The sequence below is a fragment of the Brassica napus genome, chromosome A6 (assembly GCF_020379485.1).
Source record: "Brassica napus cultivar Da-Ae chromosome A6, Da-Ae, whole genome shotgun sequence".
Taxonomy (NCBI): Eukaryota; Viridiplantae; Streptophyta; class Magnoliopsida; order Brassicales; family Brassicaceae; genus Brassica; species Brassica napus.
The window spans coordinates 25,470,936-25,493,518 of record NC_063439.1 but is presented as its reverse complement, the minus strand read 5'-3'; the positions used below and the strand labels follow the sequence as shown (position 1 = coordinate 25,493,518).

At 32.4% G+C, this 22,583-nt stretch overlaps 1 protein-coding gene and 2 pseudogenes across 2 annotated transcripts; 2 read left to right on the top strand and 1 right to left on the bottom strand.

Annotated features, from left to right (window-relative positions):
* Window positions 1–3,552: 3,552 nt before the first annotated feature.
* On the top strand, window positions 3,553–6,629 carry LOC106349407 (1,8-cineole synthase 1, chloroplastic). Of its 2 annotated transcripts, XM_013789362.3 has the most exons (7): window positions 3,555–3,782; window positions 4,250–4,526; window positions 4,602–4,986; window positions 5,078–5,296; window positions 5,673–5,811; window positions 5,918–6,169; window positions 6,263–6,629. In XM_013789362.3, the coding sequence occupies exons 1-7, from the start codon at window positions 3,582–3,584 to the stop codon at window positions 6,557–6,559; spliced, it is 1,770 nt and encodes a 589-aa protein (XP_013644816.1). In that variant the 5' UTR covers window positions 3,555–3,581; the 3' UTR covers window positions 6,560–6,629. The 2 variants fall into 2 exon arrangements, with proteins under 2 accessions (XP_022543635.1, XP_013644816.1); XM_022687914.2 differs by lacking the exon at window positions 5,078–5,296 and having other exon boundaries at window positions 3,553–3,782.
* Window positions 6,591–14,171, bottom strand: LOC125575682 (annotated as a pseudogene).
* A 352-nt stretch (window positions 14,172–14,523) lies between these two features.
* On the top strand, window positions 14,524–20,600 carry LOC125609823 (annotated as a pseudogene).
* Window positions 20,601–22,583: the final 1,983 nt, after the last annotated feature.

Sequence of the window (22,583 nt, the reverse complement as noted above, 5' to 3'; positions counted from 1 at the left end):
TTTATATGGCTTTTGTTTGAAGAACGTAAATTTGAAACACATAATTTTTTTATAAATGCAGAATTTTATAACAGTGTGTTGATTTTTTAAAAAATTATACATATATATATATATATATATATATATATATATATATATATATATATTTTTTTTATTTTTTTTATATACATATGTGTGTGTGTGTGTGGGACCAAACATTTAACTAATTAATAAGCTGTATCGTCAAGATTATTGAGAAAAAAAGGGGTATCCAACCAAACCAAAAACAGGAACAAACCTAACATCACTCACTAATTTAGTAAGCTTCTTCTCCGAAACCATGTTGATCGAATATACTTTTACTAAACAGTACTTCTTCTGATTCAAAATAATGCAAGTTTTGAATTTTCACATATATTAATAAAATATAAATCAATTTTCAGTACTAAATATATAATTTTTGCTATTTTCTATTTTCTATAAATTTGAAAAATGGTATCAAAATTGTGGTGAAGTTGAAATTTCTCCTAATCCTAAACTAATAAAAAGTTGAGTAAATACAATTATTTTAAAAATATTTACAGTCAATCATTATTAGTAGGTAAAATGTACAAAAATATAGTGTTTGAAACAATTTTTAAAAAGATACATCCACTATGTATTAATCATCGAGCATTACAACATGTTTTCGTAGTCATGTATTCATCATTAAGATGATTTCTAGAATTCTTAGGAAAATAAGTTGGTCCATATAAATATATATTATACTTTTTATTAAACTGACTATCAAATTGATTAGTAGTGTACAAAAAAAAAATTCTCAATTATTTTCTTAAATTAAAGCTACAAATTTACCTAATATGATTAGTATATGACAATTAATGATTATGAATAATACATATTTGATAACAATTTTTGCATCCTCTCTTTTTTTTTGTTTAATTTTATATTACTAAAAGAAATTAAGTAATCACTTTAAGCATATAATAAAAAATTAGATTTTTTTTAAACGACTATAAATTACTAAAAATAGTAAAAGTCTCACACTATAAATTTTGTGATCAATGGTTTAATTTTTTTTGTTCAAGCAAGATACAAATGATCATAAATCGTATGGAAATGAAATCGTATATACTTCTTCAAATCGAAGTAGTTTTTAATATTGGAAGCATTATATATATATATATATATTATTACATTCAGATTAAATATTTTGTCTTGATTTTTATTTTTAAAAGCTTTTAATGAAATATTATGACACCTTTTGAGTTTATTTGAAGAATGAGAGATTTGATCATTCGTTTAATGTTTGTTTCTCCCTAATATCCTTTCTAGCTATTATAATTGTAAAAATATGAGATTTAAACTATTTATTATAAGTTTTTTAGTTTTATCATTTAATAAATCAAACAGTTCTTAGTTTATGCATAATTTACATATACTAGAATGATATAATATTATATATATATATATATATATTTATCGGTATAATCTTAAGTAACTAAACCTCAAAAGCGTAAGTTAATAAAATAAGTAATTATTTTGTTGTTCTAGAATTAGATGATTTTTAGACTGAACTGGTAAATATATACTAGACACACATTTATATTTAGAGTCTACACTTATATTCTATAATAGCTTGATATATTAGATTTGAACACTAACCTGTGAATAGAGTTTGCCGGTGATTTTCTTCAAAAATTTGATTCTTAGATATGTATATAGAGTTGAACTAATTTTTACATATGTCCATCTTTTTAAATTGATATTTATGCAATTCGCTAAATTCACATAAAAGGTAAAAAAAAACTTATATCAGTGAAACAAAAACGAGAACGAAAGCACAATTTTATAGAAGTAGAAAATGAAATTACTTATGGAGAGTCGATAATAAAAAAAATCGAGAGTAGAAAACCTAATCCCCTTTCGTCATTTTACAATCGATGTTGTATATCTGGTTTTGGTGATTTGTGTCTTCCGTAAAACTTAATTTCTTTTTATGCATATGAAGTCTTAAAAATAATTAAAATGAGCTATAATCCATTAACTCTTCAACAAGAGACAAATGTTGTATCTGTCATTTTACGATCGATAAATATTGTAGTGTTGCAAAATGTTATAACTATTTAATAAACAAACATTAATTTAAAAATCTCAGCCGCGCATACGCGCGGATTATCACTGGTTTTTATTAAACGGAGTAAATAAGAAGCAACTATATATACACATATATGATCATGTATATTATACCGCACATTTCAATGTACAGCGGTTAAGTTACTTGAATTAAAATTCTCACACTTGAACTGAAACCATGTAACCATTATCTTTTACCACTCTTCTGAACCATCATAACAAACACCAATTGGATCCAACAAAGCTCGTTGGCAATATCTTCTATTGGGGTTTCATATTATTATACAAACTTTTAGTAAATGTTTTTTTCCCAAGTTATTTACTTGTTTAAAGTAAATCAATATGGTTGCCAAAAAAAAGTAAATCAATATGTTTGCCCATTTAATGAGTTGCGGATACTATTCAGTTGAAATACTGATTTTGTACAAAGAGGGAAAAGCAATAAGAAGTTTTCTTAGTAACTTATCCGGGCGTTGAATCGAATGGCTGATCTAGAAATACGTATAATCCGAGGCATAACTATAAAACCTTGTTTAATACCATTATAAATCTGAATTTTCAAAAGGAGCATTAATACCAAAAATATGTACAACACTACACTAGTTTCTAAAACATCCTGATGTGCAGCTGCCCCTCCCTAACATAGATTGACAACTGTTTGAATCTATCTTAATGGCCGGCCATGTTTTGTAGCCTAACATGCATGACAGGATGAGATGGTTAAATATCTAATACAACACATTGATATGATATTTAAGAGCATCTCTTCTGATGGTTGACATCATTTTTCTTTCAAAATGAGATAAATCTAAAATGAAATTGTGTTTTATTCCAATATTCTTTTTCACTTTCCATCTAAAAAACATATTTTAAATATATTATATTATTAATTCTAATAATTTTTTTTCATCAACTAATGATTCTTATTATTTTATTTTTTTTACAAATTTGACATAAATAATGTTATTTAACTATATCTTTATTGTACATAAATTAGCTTTTAAAATAATGTGAAATTATTTATATAAACTACATCCTCTCTGACCAGGTCCTGATTATCGCCTTATAATTGTATTATAAAATATTAATAATTTTGTTAATGCATAAAACACAAATATTATATTTAATCTTTTAGATATAAAACAAAACTATATAAAATTGAAGAATCAATTTACAAATAACAAAGTCTAACACTAAAATAATGCACTATTGGAAAATGTTTTTCTCATTTTTTTATGTTTTTTTTTCTCAAAGTGATGGATCATTGAAGATGATGTAACTGGACCGAATATTTGCGTTTTGGAGAAAACTATATGGCTGATAATTAGATTTAGAACTATATGCATTAGATGATTCATTTTGGCACCACATATTTGCCAAGCAGTATTACCTAACTGATCCGTGTATATAAACCTTTGTGTTGTCCAGTGTATTCAAACACCAAGTAGAGAGAATCTTATAATTGAATGGCTACTTTCTGTATGTCCTCGCCTCCTATTTATATAAATGCCTTCACCTCTAACGTTCGTCTTCGTCGTTTCGCATGCAAATCAATGACCAAAATGACGTCGGATGATGTCTCTGTTGACCTCTGTCGACGCTCCGGTAACTATCAACCTTCTCCTTGGGACCATCATTCACTCCTCGCGATCAAGATTAAATATGCGGTAATACTATTTTAATCATTTTCTCGTGTACTATGTTCACTATTTTGAGAACAAATTTATAGTTCAATTTCTGTCAGTTACCATAAATACTTCAAAAAAAATTGTTTAGAAAATAGTTTGTATACATTTTTATTAATTAAAATTGATAAGTTATAAATCCAAATAAATAAATAAAATCTATCGAATTACTAATAGTTTAAGATTATTGAAAATTATTAATTATAAAATAATATTTTTTATAATCAAAATTTAATGTATTTTTAATATACGTGAACCATCAAAATCCATTAAATTTGAATCAGTTGGAACTAATATTTAGTATTTGATTAAAAAAATATATATTAACCCGGATTATATGGTGATAATTCTTAATTTATATTTTATGTTAACTTTTCACTTATACATCTCTTATAGAGTTATATAGCAGTTTAAAGCCTTATTGACTAGACACAGTATGATGGATACAGAATGAAAAGGAAGTGATAACTAGAGATGTGTTGAAGAAGAAAATGAAGAAGATACTTGATGTTGAGCTGAAAACCCGTCTTGAGCAATTAGAGCTCATCGATGATCTGCAAAAACTTGGGATTTCGCATCATTTTGAGCTAGAAATAAAGGACATTTTAACGGATTTGCATCACAAAAATGAAAAACATTTATGGAATTGTGACAAGGAGGAAGATCTACATGCCACCGCACTCGAATTCCGACTTCTTAGACAACATGGTTTTGAGATCTCAGAAGGTTAGTATCTTCATAAGTCAAACTTCATTGTATGTAAAGTTCAGAATTATTTGATGACGCCATCGGTTGTTTCAGATGTATTTGATGTGATCGTCAACAAAATAGAAAGTGCTACGTTCAAGAGTGATGATATAAAAAGTATCATCACTTTATACGAAGCGTCGTATCTGTCCTCAAAATCGGATACTAAACTTTATAAAGTCATCAGACCCTTTGCGACAGAAAAGCTAAGAGAATATGTTAATGGTGATCGTGATAATGAAACTTACAAGACACGTGAGAAGGCGATCCATGCTTTAGAAATGCCGTACCATTGGAGAATGAGACGGCTGGAGACAAGATGGTACATAGATGCATACGAAAAGAAACATGACATGAATCTTGCCTTGATGGAACTCGCCAAAATTGATTTCAATATCGTACAAGCTTCTCACCAAGAAGAACTCAAATACCTTTCCAGGTAATAGACTAAAAGAAGCAGTACATAGTAATTTTTAATATATCACAACGAAATTTACTCTTTTTAATCATCTTCTTTTAATGATACAAAGCTGGTGGAAGGAGACATGTTTAAGTAATCAACTTCCCTTTGTAAGAGATGGAATAGTCGAGAATTACTTTTGGAACGTTGGAATAATATATGAACCTCAATTTGGATATACACGACGATTCATGACTATAATTAGTGCACTTATAATAACCATTGACGACATCTACGATATTTATGGCACTCTTGAAGAACTTGAACTCTTCACTGCCATGGTTGATAAGTAAGGACTCTACTATCTAACCAAATTTCTCAGTTTTCTTGGTTGGTCGTAATAAGTAGAACTAATTATACATTAGTGATTGAATTATATGTCTACTTAATATATAACAAATTATTAGTTTATAAAAAAAAACTATTGTTGCCACTGTTATTTGAAATATTTTTAAACTAAAACAGGTTCACTCGCAAATTTTGAGTATACATTTATGAATTCGCCTTTTTATTATAATATAATATTTTAGAAATATAGTCAAAAATATATTTTTGAAATAGAAGTTACAAAAACAATGATATGTTGATTAAATAACTTGATAATTTATTTTTCAAGGTTTTGTTTACAAAAGCGTTATTGTACCAACAAATCGTATATATTGTAGTTGGAATGTAAATGGTCTTGATGAGCTCCCCGAGTACATGAGGCTGTGTTTTCGTGTCTTGTACAATGAAATCAATGGCATTGGATGTGATATTCTCAAACATAAAAATATCAACGTCATTCCTTTTCTCAAAAAATCAGTAAGTTTTAATATTTATATATATTGAAATAATTTTTTTTTTGTCAACATATATATTGAAATAATTAATCATTACTTTCTTACACTTTATTTTTGTTAAAAATTAGTGGACAGATTTATGTAAAGCATATCTAGTGGAAGCAAAATGGTACAAAAGAGGTTACAAACCAAGCTTGGAAGAATACATGCAAAATGCTTGGATATCAACATCGGTTCCAACGATGTTAATCCACTTTTACTGCGTTTTCTCTGACCAAATCTCAATTCAAATATTGGAATCTTTGTCTGAACACGGACAAAATGTTGTCCGATGCTCCGCCACCGTCCTCCGTCTAGCTAATGATCTTGCAACTTCGCCGGTAAATATCGTATCTTATAAGAATATTAGACGATAAGAAAATATTTTCTAAAAATTGATAATATGACGAGTTAGTGAGTTCATTAAACTGTAGGATGAATTGGCGAGAGGAGACGTGCTCAAATCGGTTCAATGTTACATGCATGAGACAGGAGCATCTGAGGAAGAGGCACGTGGTCACGTGCAGCAGATGATCAGCGACACTTGGAACGAAATGAATTACGAAGCAAAAATTGCATTACTCCCTCGAGGTTTTGTGGAGGCCACAATGAACCTGGCACGCATGTCGCAGTGCATATATCAACACGGTGATGGTCATGGACGTCCCGACAAAGCGAAGACTGTTGAGCGTGTCATGTCCTTGTTTGTTAGTCCAGTCCCGTTGGATTAACTTAAAACATAATTAAATTTACATTTTAAACCACTCAAAAGCATATATACAAAATCAGTAGATAAGGTGATACACTCTGAGGCTTATTCAAGCAACACAATTCCATCCAAGTTCAAACTTTAGACCAATGCAAATCATAAGGTCCATTTTATGATAATGCACCCTTTTAATTTCAAATCTTCATAATGATATTCCAAGGAAGCTTATAGTTGTTACAATGGCCTACTAGGTAACACATGTGCTGTTTTCAAATCTGAACCAGATTCATAAGATATATCATCAATGCAACATTACTAGTAGGGAGAAGAAAAGTTGCTTTGCAATTGCGCGATGCCTTGTGAACCAAGAAAGGTGGTGTTGTCCTTGAGAAAAGCAGAGTACCAATGAGCAGAGAGCTTTGGAGTTCTCTTGCGGTGAGGATCGCTGAAATTCACGAAGTACAATCCAAAACTATACTCGTATCCGCTTAGTAATTCATATAGATCCATAAAGGACCATACGAAATAGCCTCTCGTGTCTGATCCGTTCCTACAAGTAGTAATATGTATTTTCTTCCATTATTACATTAACAAGAGAAGACAGGATGCAACTAGAAAAGTCCACTTACGTAATGGAGTTGAGCACAGCACCAATATAAGCATGTAAGAACTCAATTCTTGGTGTGTCCTGCAAATTTTGCTTCATCGGTGTACCTACATTCGTTTGAATTGGCAAAGGAATTGAGAAAACGACGACAAAACATTAGATAGGTCAGATAAATTCAGAGAGAGAGAGAGAGAGAGAGAGAGAGAGAGACCATTCTCGAGAATGTAGACAGGAGGATTGCCATAGCTCTCCTTTATACACTCCAGGACAGCTTCCATAGCCCATGGAACAATAGCATACTTGTCCAAACAAAACAAGAAACAGCTAATAAGATGGATTGAGAACACTTGAGTATTTAAAACTTAGTAACGTGGAAAGATGTATAGCTCCCAATGACTGTCCTCCCGAGCAGTAAAACAAAGAAGAGAAGATTTAGCAAAAATAAAATAAATCGAGGTAAAACAGCGGGACTTTGGGATTTGACGTGTGTGACAGAAGTCTCAGAAGCTGCAAGATAGTGAATGACTCCTACGAAGTCAGAAGAGCCTTTAACTAATGCTGATTCCTCTTCTGTGAAAACTGGTAGTCTTGATCCAACGATTCTTTTCATTTCATCGGGATAGTCTTCATATGTAAGAGGCCCAAGCATCCTGGAATTTAAAGAAAAGAATGTACCTATTACTGTTTTTTTTTTAAATGTAGTTTCAGGTGCTTTTACATATATTAACAAACATGTATTAAACATTTACTATAAATGTCTTATTTTTTGTAATGACCAGTTTCATTAATTTTATATCAATAGTAGTTTAATAAACACAATAATTTTTTTGAAGTTTTCAGTTTATATTTTCAACTAATAAAAAATAATCATTTTTGTGAAACAATTAAATTCTAAAACATCTAATCTTAACGAAATGGAGGGAGCATGCTTTATCATCTTTTTAGCTTAAATAGAACCTTGGGGCTATTTGTTTTCGATTTCAAAAAGAAAAGCTTTTGGAACCTTTGGTGCCTGACTCACCATCCGAATATGAAAGCTTTAGCTATTTGAACTGCGATCTCATCATTCGTGGAGCTTGTAGAAGGAGTAAACCCTATCGTAAATACGCTAAAGCCTACGTACGGAACCTCCCTGTATATCCTGAGAAATACTCACACGGTCGCGAGAGGGTTATCCAAAAGATATATAATGAATTAATATACCTTGTACTTTTGCTTATATAGTCTTGAAGCAGAGGCGTGCGCAAGAAGCAAGTTATGGCCTACGATATATGGTCCAGTCGAAGAGTTCCCTGACGAGCATTTACTTCGTGAGGAGCAATGACCAGGCAGTAACAAACCATCACTGTAGCCTCCGATAGTGTATATATTAGCCTCGTTGATCGTGGTCCAAAATTTGACATGGTTCCCAAACTCTCTGAAGCAAACATCTGCGTAAGCAGTAAAGTCTTCGCTGCAATGATAGCAAATAACATCAAATATTTTTTTTGTAGAAATTGTTGGATAAGCTACTAAGTCTAATGTTGAATAAGTCTAGCTATCTTTTAGGAGTTTGTTTCTGTTATGTAGTTTAGTTGCGTAGTAGTCTACTCTTTCCATTATGTTCCTAAATTGTCGGTACTCTCTGTTTCGTTGTTATCAAGCTTCTTTAATAGCTTGTGTACTTTCTTTTACGTAATATCACAGAACATTCAGACTATTTGCTTTGATCTCCTTTATTTGGTATCAGAGCGAAATCCATTCATTGAGTGTTTGAGAGGAAAAACACTGGAGAAACAATGGCAGATGCTGGACATTTCACTACACCAGCGGTTCCAAAGTTTGATGGCGATTATGATCATTGGAGCTTGATCATGGAGAACCTCCTTCGATCAAAGGAGTACTGGAGCACCATCGATCCCGGCTTTTAAGATCTGAGGATACATGAGGCGCCAAGTCCGGCACAGCAAAGGGCGCTTGAAGAAGCGAAGCTCAAAGATCTCAAGGCCAAGAACTACTTGTTTCAGTCAATTGACAAAACAACCTTGAAAACCATTACCAACAAGGAGACTGTGAAACAGTTGTGGGAGTCTATGAAGATCAAGCATCAAGGAAGTGGTAGAGTGAAACGTGCTCAACTCCAAAGGCTTAGGAGAACCTTTGAGACCTTAGAGATGAAAACTGGAGAAGGAGTGGCCGATTACTTTGCTAGAGTCATGGAGACAGCAAACGATATGAGGATTTGTGGTGAAATCATGGAAGATGTCAAGATCATTGAGAAGATTCTTAGGAGTCTTACTGAGAACTTCAACTTTGTAGTCTGCTCCATTGAAGAATCAAAGGATATTGATTGCCTCACGGTGGACGAGTTGCAGGCTTCCCTGCAAATACATGAGAGCAAGGTGACTGAAAATAAAAGTGAGAAACAAGTTCTACAAGTGGAGTATGAGCCAAGGAACACTAGGGGAAAAGGAAGATGGAATTCTCAGAGAGGAAGAAATAATTACAGAGGACGAGGCAGAGGCAGATCCTATGTGAATAGGGCAACCATAAATTGTTTCAGATGTGGAAAGCTAGGGCATTATCAATTTGAATGCACTAGCCATGAGAAAGGTGTCAACTATGCTGAGGTTGACGAAGAAGAAGAAGAGCTACTGTTGATGGCATATGCTGATCTGAGTACTGAAGAAGAGAGAGGGAAGTGGTTTCTTGATTCTGGATGCTCAAACCATATGACAGGAGAGAAGGATTGGTTTGTGGAGCTTGATCAGAGCTTTAAACACTATGTACGCTTGGGGAACAGCTCAAGGATGGCTGTACAAGGAAAGGGAAAAGTGAGGTTTGAGGTAGAAGGGATAGTACAAGTGGTGACTGATGTGTACTATGTTCCTAATCTAACCAATAATCTTCTGAGTCTGGGTCAGTTACAAGAGAAACAGTTGACGATAACAATCAAGAATGGCATCTGTAAAATCTATCACTTTCAGAGAGGACTGATTGTCGAGACTCAAATGACAACAAACCGCATGTTTGTCATTCACGCAAAGAAGAAGAAGCTGAAAGCCGAGAAGTGCTTCAAGATGGATGAGGAAGACTTGGAAATGCTGTGGCACAGAAGATTTGGACACCTGAACAACAAATCTCTTCAGGTGATGCAGAAGAAGCAAATGGTAAAAGGAATACCAAGTCTTAAGGATGAAACAAAAGTATGCACGGTTTGCAATGTGGGAAAACAAAAGAGAGGCAAGTTTCCAAAGAAAAGCAAATGGAGAGCAACCAAGAAGCTGGAGTTGATTCATTCTGATCTTTGTGGGCCGATCTCTCCGATCTCTCAAAGTGGTAAAATATACTTGTTGGTATTTGTGGATGACTTCAGTAGGAAAACTTGGTTGTACTTTCTTACAGAGAAAGCAGAAGCGTTTGAGACCTTCAAGCTTTTCAAGGTCTCTGTTGAGAAGGAAGCCAAGACAGTAATTCGAGGACTGCGAACTGATAGGAGAGGAGAATTCACCTCAGAAAAATTCAATGCTTTCTGCAGGGACAACGACATAAAGAGGCAACTGACAGCAGCCTACACTCCCCAACAAAATGGAGTAGCAGAGAGAAGAAATCGAACAATCATGAACATGGTTCGCTGTCTGCTTCATGAGAAAGAAATGCCGAGATCACTGTGGCCAGATGCAGCCAGATGGACAGCGCATGTTCTGAACAGAAGCCTCACGAAAGCTGTAAGTGACAAGGTTCCTGAAGAGAGATGGACAGGAATCAAACCAAAGGTGGATTATTTCAGAGTCTTTGGATCAGTTGCGCATGTTCATATTCCTGAGCAAAAGAGAATCAAGCTTGATGATCGTAGCCACAAATGCATTCTACTTGGCGTGAGTGATGAGTCAAAAGCATACCGGCTATATGATCCCATCACCAACAAAGTCATTGTAAGTAGAGATGTAATATTTGAAGAAGATGCTAAGTGGGATTGAAAGTTAAGCACACCAGAGAAGAATGATCTCATTTGGGGAGATAACGATGATGCTCTTGAAGGAGAAGAAAGAGATGAAGAAGAATTTGGTGAAGAAGAAAACGTAGCTGAAACTGGTGATGATGTAGCTCAAACCGATGATGAAGCTGAAACAGAGGCTGAACCAGAGAATACAGAGGCTCCAACTGCAGTGACTCAGAGATATGAACAAGGAGAACAGTCCAGGAGAGTGAGGAAGCAGCCTGGATGGATGCAAGATTTCATAAGCAGAGAAGAAATGAGTGAAGAAGAAACTGGAATGCATCTTGCTCTCTACGCTTGCAGCGATGATCCAATGTACTATCATGATGCTGTGAGAGAAGAAAGATGGAAAGAAGCCATGAAGTCAGAGATTCAATCAATCGAGAAGAATCACACTTGGGAACTTGTAGATCTACCACACGAAGCAAAGGCCATTGGAGTAAAATGGGTATACAAAACGAAGTTAAATGAAGAAGGGAAGGTGGAGAAGTACAAGGCTCGTCTGGTAGTGAAAGGTTATTCACAAACGCCAGGAGTAGACTACACGGAGGTCTTTGCACCTGTTGCTCGATGGGATACTATCAGGAGTCTTCTTGCTGTTGCAGCTCAACGAGGGTGGTGTGTTTACCAGCTAGATGTTAAGAGCACTTTCCTCTACGGGGAACTGAAGGAGGAGGTCTATGTAAATCAGCCTGAAGGTTTTATCAGAGCAGGGGAGGAGGACAAGGTGTATCGTCTCAAGAGGGCTCTCTATGGTTTAAAGCAGGCACCAAGGGCCTGGTTCAGTAGAATTGAGAGCTACTTTAAGAAAGAAGGTTTTCAAAGAAGTGACTATGATCATACCCTCTTCCTAAAGAAATCGGCTCTCAAGATCTTGGTGGTAAGCATTTATGTAGATGATCTGATTTTCACTGGGAATGATGAACTCTTGTGTGCTCAGTTCAAAAGGTCGATGCAACAAAAGTTTGAAATGACAGATATGGGCAAGATGAAGTTCTTTCTTGGTGTGGAAGTTAATCAAAGCGATGAGGGCATTCACATTTGTCAAAAGAAGTATGCTAAAGAAGTTTTGGAGAGGTTCAATATGTGGAGCTGCAACTCGGTTAAGAATCCAATTGTTCCAGGAGCTGTAATATCAAAGGAAGGGAGCAGAATGGCTGATGCAACTCTCTACAAACAACTCGTGGGCTGTCTGATGTATCTCACGGTTACGAGACCTGATCTCATGTTTGTAGTTTGTCTGATATCGCGTTTCATGTCTGATCCTAAGGAGGAACACATGTTGATTGCCAAGCGGGTTCTGCGATACATAAGAGGAACGGTGGATCTAGGAATCTTCTACAAAAGGTCATCAGGTTTGTCTGTGTTGGGTTTTACGGACAGTGACTATGCTCGAGATGTGGATGATAGGAAAAGCACATCCGGGTACGTGTTTCTGGTGAACGGAGCAGCCATTTGTTGGAGTTCAAGGAAGCAAGACATTGTTACACTATCTTCTACTGAGGCAGAATATGTTGCAGCAACATCAGCTGCGTGTCACTCTGTCTGGTTGAAGGGAATACTGCAGGAGCTGGGAGCGATAGATGAAGAGTGTATGGATGTTATGTGTGACAACAGTTCTGCGATCAAGTTATCAAAGAACCCTGTTCTGCATCGGACAACTAAACACATCAACGTCAGGTATCATTATCTGCGTAATTTGGCAAGTGAAGGGATCATGAAGCTAGTGTTCTGCGGTACAAACGATCAGGTGGCTGATATCATGACGAAACCGATCAAGCTGGATCAGTTTGAGAAGCTCAGAAGATTGCTTGGGATGCAAGGTGTGGCGTGTGGAAGTTTAAACTGATGCTCTAGAGCATTCAGTTTAAGGGGAGGAATTTGTTGGATAAGCTACTAAGTCTGATGTTGAATAAGTCTAGCTATCTTTTAGAAGTTTGTTTCTGTTATGTAGTTGAGTAGTTGCGTAGTGGCCTACTCTTTCCATTATGTTCCTAAATTGTCGGTACTCTCTGTTTCGTTGTTATCAAGCTTCTTTAATAGTTTGTGTACTTTCTTTTACGTAATATCACAGAACATTCCGACTATTTGCTTTGATCTCCTTTAGAAATATGTATAAAAAAAAAAAAATTTTGTTAAAGCCTACATGGTTTTTCGGTTGAGCCATCCTCCATATTCATTCTCGAGATACCGAGGATGATCGTAGTGGTAGAGTGTAACATGTGGTTGAATCCCTGTAGTAACTTTTCTTATGCAAGGACTCGGTCTTCTTGTTTCCTGGTATTGATGAGTTCCTGACCAAAGCTAAATCACAGTAAGGAGTGGAGTTTAGTGGAGAAGGTATATTGGAGGTTATGGTAAGTTCTTTCTCTTCCCATTATCTTTTCAAACCGCCAAAAACATTTTACTAAATGCGTACAACTCGATCGTTTTAAGCGGACCCAAAAAAAACCTCATTATAATATTTTCTATAATCTTCAGATCTTTTATTTTCTAATAAAACCATTGTAGACATATTTTAAAAGAATATTTGTAAGAAAATCACTGAAAACCCAATGATCATTTAGTTATATATTTATTTGAAAATGTTAAATTTATTCATGTCAATTTTTTTTTACAATGAATGCAATTCTACTTTTAAACTGTTGTAATTTTTGAAAAATAGTAGACTTAACAACAGAGAACATTTGATATTTGTCACTGTAGATTATCTAGTGGCGAACCACTTCAGCTCCCCCTAACCCTCTTATACACGGGATCATGTTTCTGATTTGTTTGTCGATGTTGTGTGCAAGGATTGATGCAGGTTGAGTTGATTCACCTTTTCGTCGCATGTTTCTCTCCCGCTAAATAGCATGTACCGTTGACTGAAACACATAGCACAATCATAATCACGATTGTGTGTGGCGCATGGCGATGACTATTCAGTAAGAATATTGATTTCGGTGAAAAGCAATCGGATAATACTTACCTAAGCTTCGATTGTAGATTACCCAAAATGATATGAATATTATTTCCCATACCACTGACTCTACCTGAGCGGGCCATGTTTTATTTCCTAAGGAACCAAATTATGTCATATTGTCATATTGACACGGAACCGACACCACGAGGATCATGAGGTATACGTATTTAGGTTTCGGAGAAAAATATATCTTATTTGATTTCAACTTTCACGTCTATACATGCGAGTGACTCTACCTAAAGGGGTCATTGCTTTGTTGACTAACATTGCCCAAAATGATACAATATAATTAATATGCGGGTGACAATTAGGTTTGGTTAGATCTCATGTTTGTTTTTATCCCTTTAAAGAGGAAAGAACAGAATAATCAAAAGAAAAACATATTTTTTTCTCTCTAAAGCTAGTTTTTAGTTTTTTTTTTTAATGTTTGCAATCATCTTGGTTTTAGTATTTCATATTACTAAACATTTTGCATCACTTAGTGGCAAAAAATTCATAAGTTTATGATTTAATACCCGATTCATGAATTCGGAAATTTAGTGTGGACTCTACACATGACCGGTCCTGGACATACATGTAAGTGAAACATTGGTTTATAACTTTCAAAATTATAAAAATAATTTACATAAATATAGATTCTTAAATTTGTAATAAAAAAATCTAACATTTAAAATTTTCAAAATCTCAGAACCGGTTATGCTCTGCGGTTTATCCAATGATCCCAAATTTGAAAACTTTTGCTTATAATTCACTCTTGTTTCTATATAAACGAATGTGTGTCGTCTGTCTCGTCTCACCCACGAAATAATACTCTTAAGTCTAAATACATGGCTAGTTTATATATGACATCAGCTCTTATCTACCAAAATGCTATTACTCATAATAACTTTCGTTTTCCAAGTTTCATATGCAGATCCATGACCAAAATGACGCCGGATAATGTTTCTGTTGATGTCCTCCGTCGACGCTCCGGCAACTATCAGCCTTCTCCTTGGGACCATAGCTATCTCCTCTCTATCAATAATAAATATGCGGTAGTTACGTCTACGAGGATATCGTATTAAACATGCATCACTGATAGCTTCTGTTTTTCTTTTTTTACATGTCTTTTAATACTAGTCTTTAAGATTTAATTAATTACGATGCATACAGAAAGAAGAGAAAGTAATAGCTAGAGATTTGTTGAAGGAAAAAGTGAGGAAGATGCTTGGTGCTGAGACAAAGAGTCGTCGCGAGCAATTAGAGCTCATAGACGATTTGCAAAAACTTGGCATTTCATATCATTTTGAGGTAGAGATAAATAACATTTTAATGGATTTTCATCATAAAAATGGAAGAGGCGTCTGGAAATGTGACAAAGAAGAAGATTTGCATGCAACGTCCCTAGAATTTCGACTTCTTAGACAACATGGGTTTCATGTATCAGAAGGTTAGTACCATATATATATATATTATATCCTATTAGCTAAAACGACCGTTTTTACACCGCTAATTTTCAGATATATTTGATGTGATAATCGACAAAATAGAAAGTGAAACGTTCAAGAGTGACGATATAAATAGTATCATATCACTGTATGAAGCGTCATATCTCTCCACGAAATCGGATATTAAATTGCGTGAAGTCATCAGACCATTTGCAAAAAAACAAATAAGAAAATTTGTTGATGGTGAAACTTGTAACCTTGAGGTACGTGAGAAGGCGATTCATGCGCTAGAAATGCCGTACCATTGGAGAATGAGAAGGCTAGAAACGAGGTGGTACTTAGATTCGTACGACAATAAACATGACACGAATCTTGTCTTGATCGAATTTGCCAAACTCGATTTCAATATCGTACAAATTGCTCATCAAGAAGATCTCAAATACGTATCGAGGTATTTAAATAGACTAATAAAAGCAATATATTTTACAAAATCTCGCATAATATTTATTGTATATATTATTTCTAATCCTCTCTCTTTAAATGACATGAAGCTGGTGGAAGGAAACGTGTTTGGTTAACCAACTTCCTTTTGTAAGAGACAGAATAGTCGAGAATTATTTTTGGACCGTTGGATTAATATATGAACCTCAATTTGGAAATATACGACGGATCATGAGTATAGTCAATGCACTTGTTACAACCATTGACGACATTTACGATATATATGGCACTCCATGAGGAGCTTGAACTTTTCACTGCCATGGTTCATAAGTAAGGACTCTACTACTCAAATTTCGTCTTAGTTTTGTTGGTACATTGCAAAAAAAAAATGGAGCATTGAAAATTAAGGATATTTAAATATTACTGCGGTTTTTGTTTGGAAAAAGAACTATTTATCGAACTGAAACATGCTCACAAAGAGATTTTCATGAATACCATTATTTAAACTCCGATTTTTATTTAAAGTAACGAGATATTGCTGATAAATTATAAGGATTGTGCGTTTATTTTCTTTGATCTTTTTTTCAAAAGTGTTGTTTAGAAAACAATCGTATATATTGTGCAGTTGGGATGTAAATCGTCTTGATGAGCTCCCCGAATACATGAGGTTGTGTTTTCTTATTCTGTTCAATGAAATCAACAGTATTGGATGTGACATTTTCAAATATAAAAATATTGACGTCATCCCTTTTCTAAGAAAATCGGTAAGTTTAATTGCTGAAAAATTATCATAGTTTTCTCTTATAATTTTTGTAAAACGTAATGTGCAGATCTATGTTAAGTTTAAATTATAAAAAATTATAACTGAAATATATTATTAGAGTTTCTTTTTAATTTCTTTTTGTGAAAATTAGTGGGCAGATCTATGTAATACATACCTAGTTGAAGCAAAGTGGTACAAAAAAGGATACAAACCAGGCGTGGAAGAATACATGCAAAATGCTTGGATTTCAATTTCTGCCCCAACGATATTGATTCACTTTTACTGCATTTTCTCGGACAAAATTTCGGTTCAAATCTTGGAGACTTTATCTCAACACCGTCAAGAAATTGTCCGATGCTCGGCCACCATCCTTCGTCTGGCTAATGACCTTGGAACTTCGCGGGTAAAGAATATATCTTCTAACACCTAGTCCTGTGTTTAAAATTACATTTTGCTATTTACAAACCACAGTCTTCAAACGCTTTCAATTTTGAGCTGATCAGAGAAGATATATTCAAACCACAGTCTTAAAATTACATTTTGCTCAACAAAAACAAAAGAACAATTACTTTTGTTTAAGCTTAGGCGGCTGGTTAAGTTTATTCTCTAACTTACAAACTAGAACCCTTATATTAAAAAAATGTAAAAATATAGATATAATGTATGTGGTCTCTCTAGGCGGGCACACTTTACGCTATGGTTTATATCCGTGTCTGCTAGCGAATGAGTGTGTTTGATTGTTATGTAAGGATGAATTGGCGAGAGGAGATGTTCTCAAATCGGCCCAATGTTACACGCACGAGACGGGAGCGTCGGAGGAAGAGGCACATGCACACGTGCAGCAGATGATTTGTGACACGTGGGATGAAATAAACTACGAAACAAAAATGGCACGCACTTATTCGTTACTGTCTCGAGGTTTTGTGGAAGCCGCAGTGAACCTGGCACGCATGTCGCAGTGCATGTATCAATACGGTGATGGTCATGGATGTCCTGACAAAGCAAAAACTGTTGAGCGTGTCATGTCCTTGCTTGTTAATCCAGTCCCATTGAGGTAAAGTTTTTTTTTAAACTGATTTTTATTCATCTTCTACTTCCCTTAAGAGATGCATATGGTTTATATATAGCTTTGGTTTTATAATTATTTTGGTTTAGTCCAATTAAATAATCAACCCAATTCTAATACTGGTTTAGTAAAAACTGGGTCGTTACAATCGTTTTCCCTCAATGTTCACAAATGAACGGGTGTGAGAGGCTATTAACAATGTTGGCTGAAGCATTTAAATTTGGTCAGAACTAAACTTAAATGAGTTTAGAGTCAAGTGCGTTCGGGAAAGTTTGGCGTGCAACGAAGACACTAAATCTGTATATAGTGGTGCATGTCTCTGAAAATAATTAATTTGGTTACATACATATCTAGAGTGCATCTACTTTTTGGAGTCTTGTCTTTTTTTTCTGTCATCTATTAGATTAAAACTTGAATTAAACATATTCTTACACAAAGTCGGCAAAGGTATGATACCTTTACGAAACCATAAGCCAGTGTCGTACAAGTTACCACCCAGAGACAGGAGAAGAACCTAAATCAAACTAACAGGAGAGAAAGAAAATTCTAAAAACATAGAGGAATCCGAGATATAAGGAATTTTACGAAATATATAAGTGTGCTTGAGATATGGAGAAATTTATCGATCGGTGATTTATCTAAAGTTATTTTCAGTATCCTGAGAATGAAATCAAAATGATATGAAAAAATCTTATGGTGATTACAGTGGTAATTTGTTAATAAATTAATTTTTGAATCTTTCAAAAATTAATGCACTCACTGTCAGAAAAAGATGAAACCGATGGATGAGATAAACCATAGAAAATGATATTGGTGGTTGGAGCGTCAAAACTATTTTCAAAAGGTATTTGAAATATGACATTAAAACCAACCTAGGGCAGGTTCTAGATAAGTTTCTAAGTGATTAAAAAATCAAGAAAATAGAAAAACTTTTTTGGAAACCAGAGACTGAATAACGAATCGGTGAATTATTTGAGTCATAGTTTAATCCGGTTAATCTGATTTACATAACTTCCATAAAAAAAAATCATTTAAATTAAACATTTATTATTAAAAACTACAATAATACATATATAAGATATCATATTTTGGTTCAATAATGAGCATTGGAATATTTTTCACAAATGGTAAATTGATGCATTTCGTAATGAATAATGAGTTTCTTTATCTTTGATTTACCTAAATTGAAGAAGAAAATTTTAAAACCAGTCATTTTCATCGTTTTGGCGATACTTCACTGATCTTAGCGGTTCCAAAAATAATTTACTGGATTATTAAATTATTTATTTTATGATTTTTTTTTAATGTTTAGTTTTGATATTTTATTAGTTTATGCATCTTTATGTAAAATTATTAATTAATCTCTTATGGAAATCATATTTTTATGTTATTGTACTATTTTTAAATATTTAAGTATAAAATAAAATATTCAAGATTTAAAAGATCATTCTCTAAATAAAAAGGTTTCAATGGAGGAACCATAGCCATTATTCCTTTTGGAGTTAAAAATGGAATGTGGTTGGAATATATTTTACTCAAATATGATGTTTGGAGTACAAAATAGAATATGATTGGAAATGATCTAAAACCTTAAATAAATAGAAAAAAATATATCAAAACTAATGGTGAAATAAAAATTTCTTCTTATTTTATTTTTTAATAAGTAAATTAAATTTATTTAATTATAGACATTTTTAATAATTTAACAAATTAAAATAAATCTTTAAAATAACACAAAAAAATTTATGGACCCATGATAAATGTCCATGTTACCATCGATAAGAACTGGTCCGGCTGAAAAGAGGTGTCAGAATAGTTTTTTGCCGAAGAAATTTAGAGAACTCACGTAGAAACTCTTAAGTACAAAATAGAATATTTTTAATTGAGCAACCATTTGTACAAACACACAAAAATTAAATAAAAACAAGACTATTGTATATTAATCACTAAGAAAATAATGTAGGTATCTTCATCATTGGAATTGCTTTAAACCACGACAAAAATGTGCATTGAATGAGTGGTGGTCGCTATTAGTAAGAATATTATTTGCAACAAAAGTAAGAATTATCAGTGTATAATTTGTCCATAGAGAAAGAATTGTCAGTGTATCCAAGTTATCATTTGTCTAAAATACAAATTACGTACACATAGAAATCAGTGACAAATATGTATCTAATCTATTAAAACAGAAGTACAAATAATTATCCCTTTAACTTACAATTTAATTACACTAAAATGCCATTGAGTTAATTATTAAACACATATTTAAGTTTTCTGTTTTTTCCCTTTTTAGTAATACAGATATCCTAAATTAATCTAACATACTCGGCAATTAAATCAAGTTCTAGAAATCAATACAATCAATGCAACATTCCTATTTAATGCCTTGCCAATGTCTACGGATGAAATTTATCAAACCATAATCTTTAATATTCTCCTAACCCTTTTCATCTTTACGTATAGCTAAAGATTAAGCCAAAACAAAGCAATGAAATGTTGAATTAATGGAATTCTTTATATTAATCAACAATTCTCTATATTATATCATACAAGTTTAATTCATTTATATTACCACAAGATCGACATATGCAATATTTGAACAAAATATATAAATAAAATCCGTTTAACCAAATTTAAATCCTTTCGTTTAGTAACAATAAAATATTTTAATAACAACAAAATCCATAATTTAAACAAACGATTTCAACTATACCAAAATCTACCGTATAAGAAAACTGGCAACTATACCAAAATCTCCTGTATAATAACAATAAACTATCACATTAATCAAAACAATTAAATTTAGATTTTAGTGATTTATAGTCGTTTTAAAAAATTCAAAAGATAACATATAAAAAAAATCTAATTTTTATTTTATTTTTTGATTAATGTGATATTTTAGTTTCTTTTAATAATATAAAATTGAACTAAAAGTATGGAGAATAAAAAAATGTTATCAAATATTTATTATTCATAATCATTAATTGCGATATATATCAATCATATTAGGTAATTTTGTAGTTTTTATGTAAAGAAATAATAGAGAATATTCTTTTGTACACTATTAATTAATTCGATGGTTAGTTTAATAAAAATTATTCTCTCCGTTCCAAAATAGATGATGTTTTGGAGAGTTTTTAATGTTTCAAAATATATGATGTTTTGATATTTTATATTAATCTTAGTTTTATTGAAAACTTTAAGACCAATGATGTTTTATACTTATTTTTAAGGATTGGCTAAATTAATTGTAGTTTATATTTTTAATGTCACTTTTTTAGGAAATAGTGTATATCTTAATTCTTGTGCATATACCCAAAACATCAAGTATTTTGAAACAGAAGAAATATAATATATGATAAGATGAACCAACATATTTCTCTAAGAATTCAAAAAATCATTTTCATGGTGACACGTGACTACAAAAAATGTTTAATGCTCCAGAATTAATATATTGGGGATAATATCAGAAGTTAAATTTTTATTTAAAATAATAATTATAAAATAAAAGGTAGACATATATAAAATTAAACTAACTATTCGAAACAACTAAAAGACCATCAAATAAAATATGAGTTACATACGATATTATTTTACTTGCTTGAATGTCTATAGACAATCAATATGTGTTGGTTTGTTAACCAACACCAAATGAAAAATATTTTAAAAGATAACTAATCTTATATTTGACCCATAAAAACAAAATAAATACCCATGCGGAACGTACATGTCAACAACCAAATATCTGAATTATATTTTACGCAAAAAAATTTTAATGTAAAATTACTTGATGTAATATGATTACAATTTACAAATATAACAGTAAATACAAATACAAATTAAAATGTAAAATTAAATATCTGCGCGGTCGCGCGGTTCAAAGTCTAGTTAAAATTATGTTTGTAAATTTCTTGTAATATAGCGATTGGGGTGTTTTTTGGTAATACGTAGCGATTGGCATTTTATACTAGAAACAAAATTTTAATTCTGCAAAATTCGTGTAACTCTTCCAAGATATTTCTAAAATATCATATTTAAAAACACGTAGGAAACTTACAATTCCGTTTTTGGAATCACGATTTCATTAAAATAAAACACAATGTTATAAATAAATAAATAAATAAAAATATAAAATCATGTTTTGTTTTTATTTAAAATCTAAAATTTAATAGTAATGAAATAAAGAATATAGAAATATGCAAATATTAAAATTAATACTATAAACTATTTTTATGAATTGAGTTTTTATTAGAGATATAGCATATATGTTCAAATATATTGCATCAATTATTTATGAAATAGTAAAAATGCTAAAAAATAATTTCTTATAAACTTAATTTATGTGTATTTTCGTAGTTTTAATATAAAATTATTTAAAATTATTATAACTGAATAAATGCTTTATTTTTAATTTGAATCATATAATTTTAGTTATATATTTCTATAATATATATACACTTTTAATATGTATTCTCTTTTAACACATATCCGCTTTTCTATTTTTAAAAAAATATTTCTGCGTTTTTATATGATTCTGCCTATCCATTTTTGATTTCATGTAATATTATAGGTTTTATAGGATAGTTCCTTGTTAAAAAAAACTAGCAAAATACTTGTACGTGTATTCTAGTACGCTAGAAAAAAAAGATAGATGTTTTATTGTTCAGAGAAATAAGCAAAATAGAAAAAGTTTTTTCGCCTTGGAAATTGTGGATAATGGTTAACAATGTGAGCCATAATGAAGAAGATGACTACGAAATTGCAATAATATATTTCGGACGCTTCCCAGACAATTGCA